Source organism: Carlito syrichta, unplaced genomic scaffold, assembly GCF_000164805.1.
Source record: "Carlito syrichta isolate Samal-C Ts95f unplaced genomic scaffold, Tarsius_syrichta-2.0.1 Scaffold77358, whole genome shotgun sequence".
Taxonomy (NCBI): domain Eukaryota; kingdom Metazoa; phylum Chordata; class Mammalia; order Primates; family Tarsiidae; genus Carlito; species Carlito syrichta.
The window spans coordinates 14,107-16,635 of NW_007021454.1; the positions used below are offsets into that span (position 1 = coordinate 14,107).

General features: G+C 40.8%; 1 protein-coding gene across 1 annotated transcript in view; it reads right to left on the reverse strand.

The window, feature by feature from the left end:
• Positions 1 to 529: 529 nt before the first annotated feature.
• Positions 530 to 2,529, reverse strand: part of CUNH6orf201 (chromosome unknown C6orf201 homolog) — a 16,484-nt gene continuing 14,484 nt past the window's right edge. Inside the window, exon 2 of the mRNA XM_008054042.1 lies at positions 530 to 732. Within this exon, the coding sequence (XP_008052233.1) occupies positions 530 to 732 (203 nt within the window). The remainder of the gene's footprint in view (positions 733 to 2,529) is intronic.

The window sequence follows — 2,529 nt, forward strand, 5'->3', positions numbered from 1 at the left end:
TCTTCTGCTTCTACCCTTATTTCTCTGGAGGCCAGAGAATCTTTGAGTCAGATCATGTCACCCCTCTTGTTGAGACACCGCAATGGCTCCCCATTTTTCTCAGTGTAAAATCTGGCAGACTAGGGATAAAGACAAAGTCCTGCAGTATCATATTATTGTGTCCTTGTCCTTGGTAATGGTGGGGCTGGTGCTTCCTGATTCATGCAGCCAAAAAGCCCCACAGTTCAGTGATCAGATGCCTGTACAAGAATTTCACCCTGTCCCTGCTAGATGTCTCCTCACTAGTCTTGACTGCAGTGGCCCACGGGGGACCAACATACCAGCTCCCATCTCCATGAGTTTACTCCCACTAAGGGCTCCTCCAACAGCTTGGGGGTGTGAAAAAATGATGCCATGTGTTTTTATACAGAGCAGTGCTTATTTTCATGTTCATTGTATACCTCAAAGACCACATTAAGTCATAAAGAGATTTTGTGATCACACTGGGTATCTCTAAATACGTCTGCATAGGGCAGAAATTAGACAGCACCTACCTTACAACTATGGTGGACATTGGAGGCTCTTCCGTGTTTCTCTTCCAAGAGTTGCATTTCTTCCACTCTTCACTTACATTGTTGATGGCTTTTCTTTTCCATAGAGGCATTCTGTTTGGCTTTGGGGTCATATTAATCTCTTTTGGTAACTGATGTCTTACTAAGATTCTTTCCAAGCCAGAGAGTTCAGAATTCTCACCTGGTAATAGAATAAGCATTAATACAATTCAATGATCCTTTCCATTTCTGTATAGCAAAGAAGTAATATGGCATTGATCTAAGAAAGAATATGTATGCCACTTAATAATTTCTATCTTGCTTTGTCATTTCTTCATTTCAACAATATTACTGAGCAGCATTTAGATCTTAACCTGTTCCTAGACATCTAACAGATGCATATAAGTAAACAAAAGAATGAACAAACAAACAAGGCATGCTGGCTCACACAAACATTGTTGGTTATTTCTGCAAGGTTTTCAAACTAACAGCAAGTTACTGCACAATTATTATTATTATTCTCATCTTATTGCATACTTAATCAGAGATGTACATTTTTAATCTTCTCAGAAAAAAATAGGGAGAATGTTGATATTATTGTCTGGCATCATAACGTGGGGCCTTCTTTTATTGATGATTTTGTCCAAAAAGGGTTACAACATAAAGATTGGACTTAAAATAACAACATGCTTTGTCACGTAAATCTGGGAGTATAACTTATTGATCCTTTTGATTCCACAAAATTTATTTTCAGCCAAAAATGGACTGATTTTTTTTCAGCCTGGTATAGGCATGTCTGTTTTTCAGCTATGTCAGTGGGAAATGTCTTCTTGCTTTTGGGGTCTTTAATAACTACCTCTTGTTGTTTGGACCTTTGCAGCCTGCTGTAGGAATGCTCTAGATGTCCAGTAGTACTGTTACAACAACCGCATGGTGGAACCACTTTGAGAAGATGAGGTCAACACCAGAAGGATTCACTTTCTATTTTATTAGAAATGGAATAGCATCCCTCCCTGGCCAGCCAGTAGCTCCATGAGAATAGATACTACTGGACATTTCTCCAAGCGGTCTTGGACTGAACCAATTTTCCTCCCTTTCTTGTTTGTGGTTCTTGAGAATAACTGTAAAATACAACACTTTGAGATAAGGCGCAGCTGGCTGGAATAGCCCAGGCTCTGTTCCAGTATCTTGTCTGGAAACGAGATGTCCTTCAATGCTCAAGCCCAATGATTTACATGACTCCAGTGTACAACACCCAGAACAGGCTGGTTTCTGGGGTCCCTCAGCTGCAGTGCAAATGGGCCACATGCAGACAAGACTTCGTATACCCCAGGCAGCTTTCCTGAACATTAGGGGACTGGTTCACGATGGAGCCTTGGCTTCTGTTATCCCTCACTGTCTACCTGTGAGTAGTAAACTTGTTTCATTTAAGTTGTGTGTAAATCTTCTGTCTCACCAGACTCAGAAAAGTTGGTCACCAATGGCCAGTAAGCCTGCTGCACAGGGGCTGCTACTCATTACAGGAGAGGGAGACTTGGGAAGTCACTTTAACAATTGGAATGATAGGTCATTGAATATCAAGGACCAAGAGAAGTGGGCAAGAATTTGAAAGAAGTAGCCCTGGCTGCTGCTATAGAAATCTGACCACCATAGGCTAGTGGCCCATTTGTAAGGATGTGGAATGGGCATACAGATATCCAAGAAAGAGGAAAAGAATAATTTTTTGTATCTGGGGAAGGTGACACGTGATGGTGTGGGATTTCATATCCCCAATATTACTCATATCAAGCCAGATTTAATGAAGTTTTAAAAAATTGATTTTATCTGCAGACATATTTAACCACACTCTGCATTTACATCACATTCGTTGATTCACATTGACCTCAATTGGCCCCTAACAAACTTGCCCATCTGCAATGAGACAAGAAGCTGACACCAGAATTTAATTTAATACACTGCTTCCTTCAAGATGGTTTTGTGTCTTGCAGTAAGGAGGGTG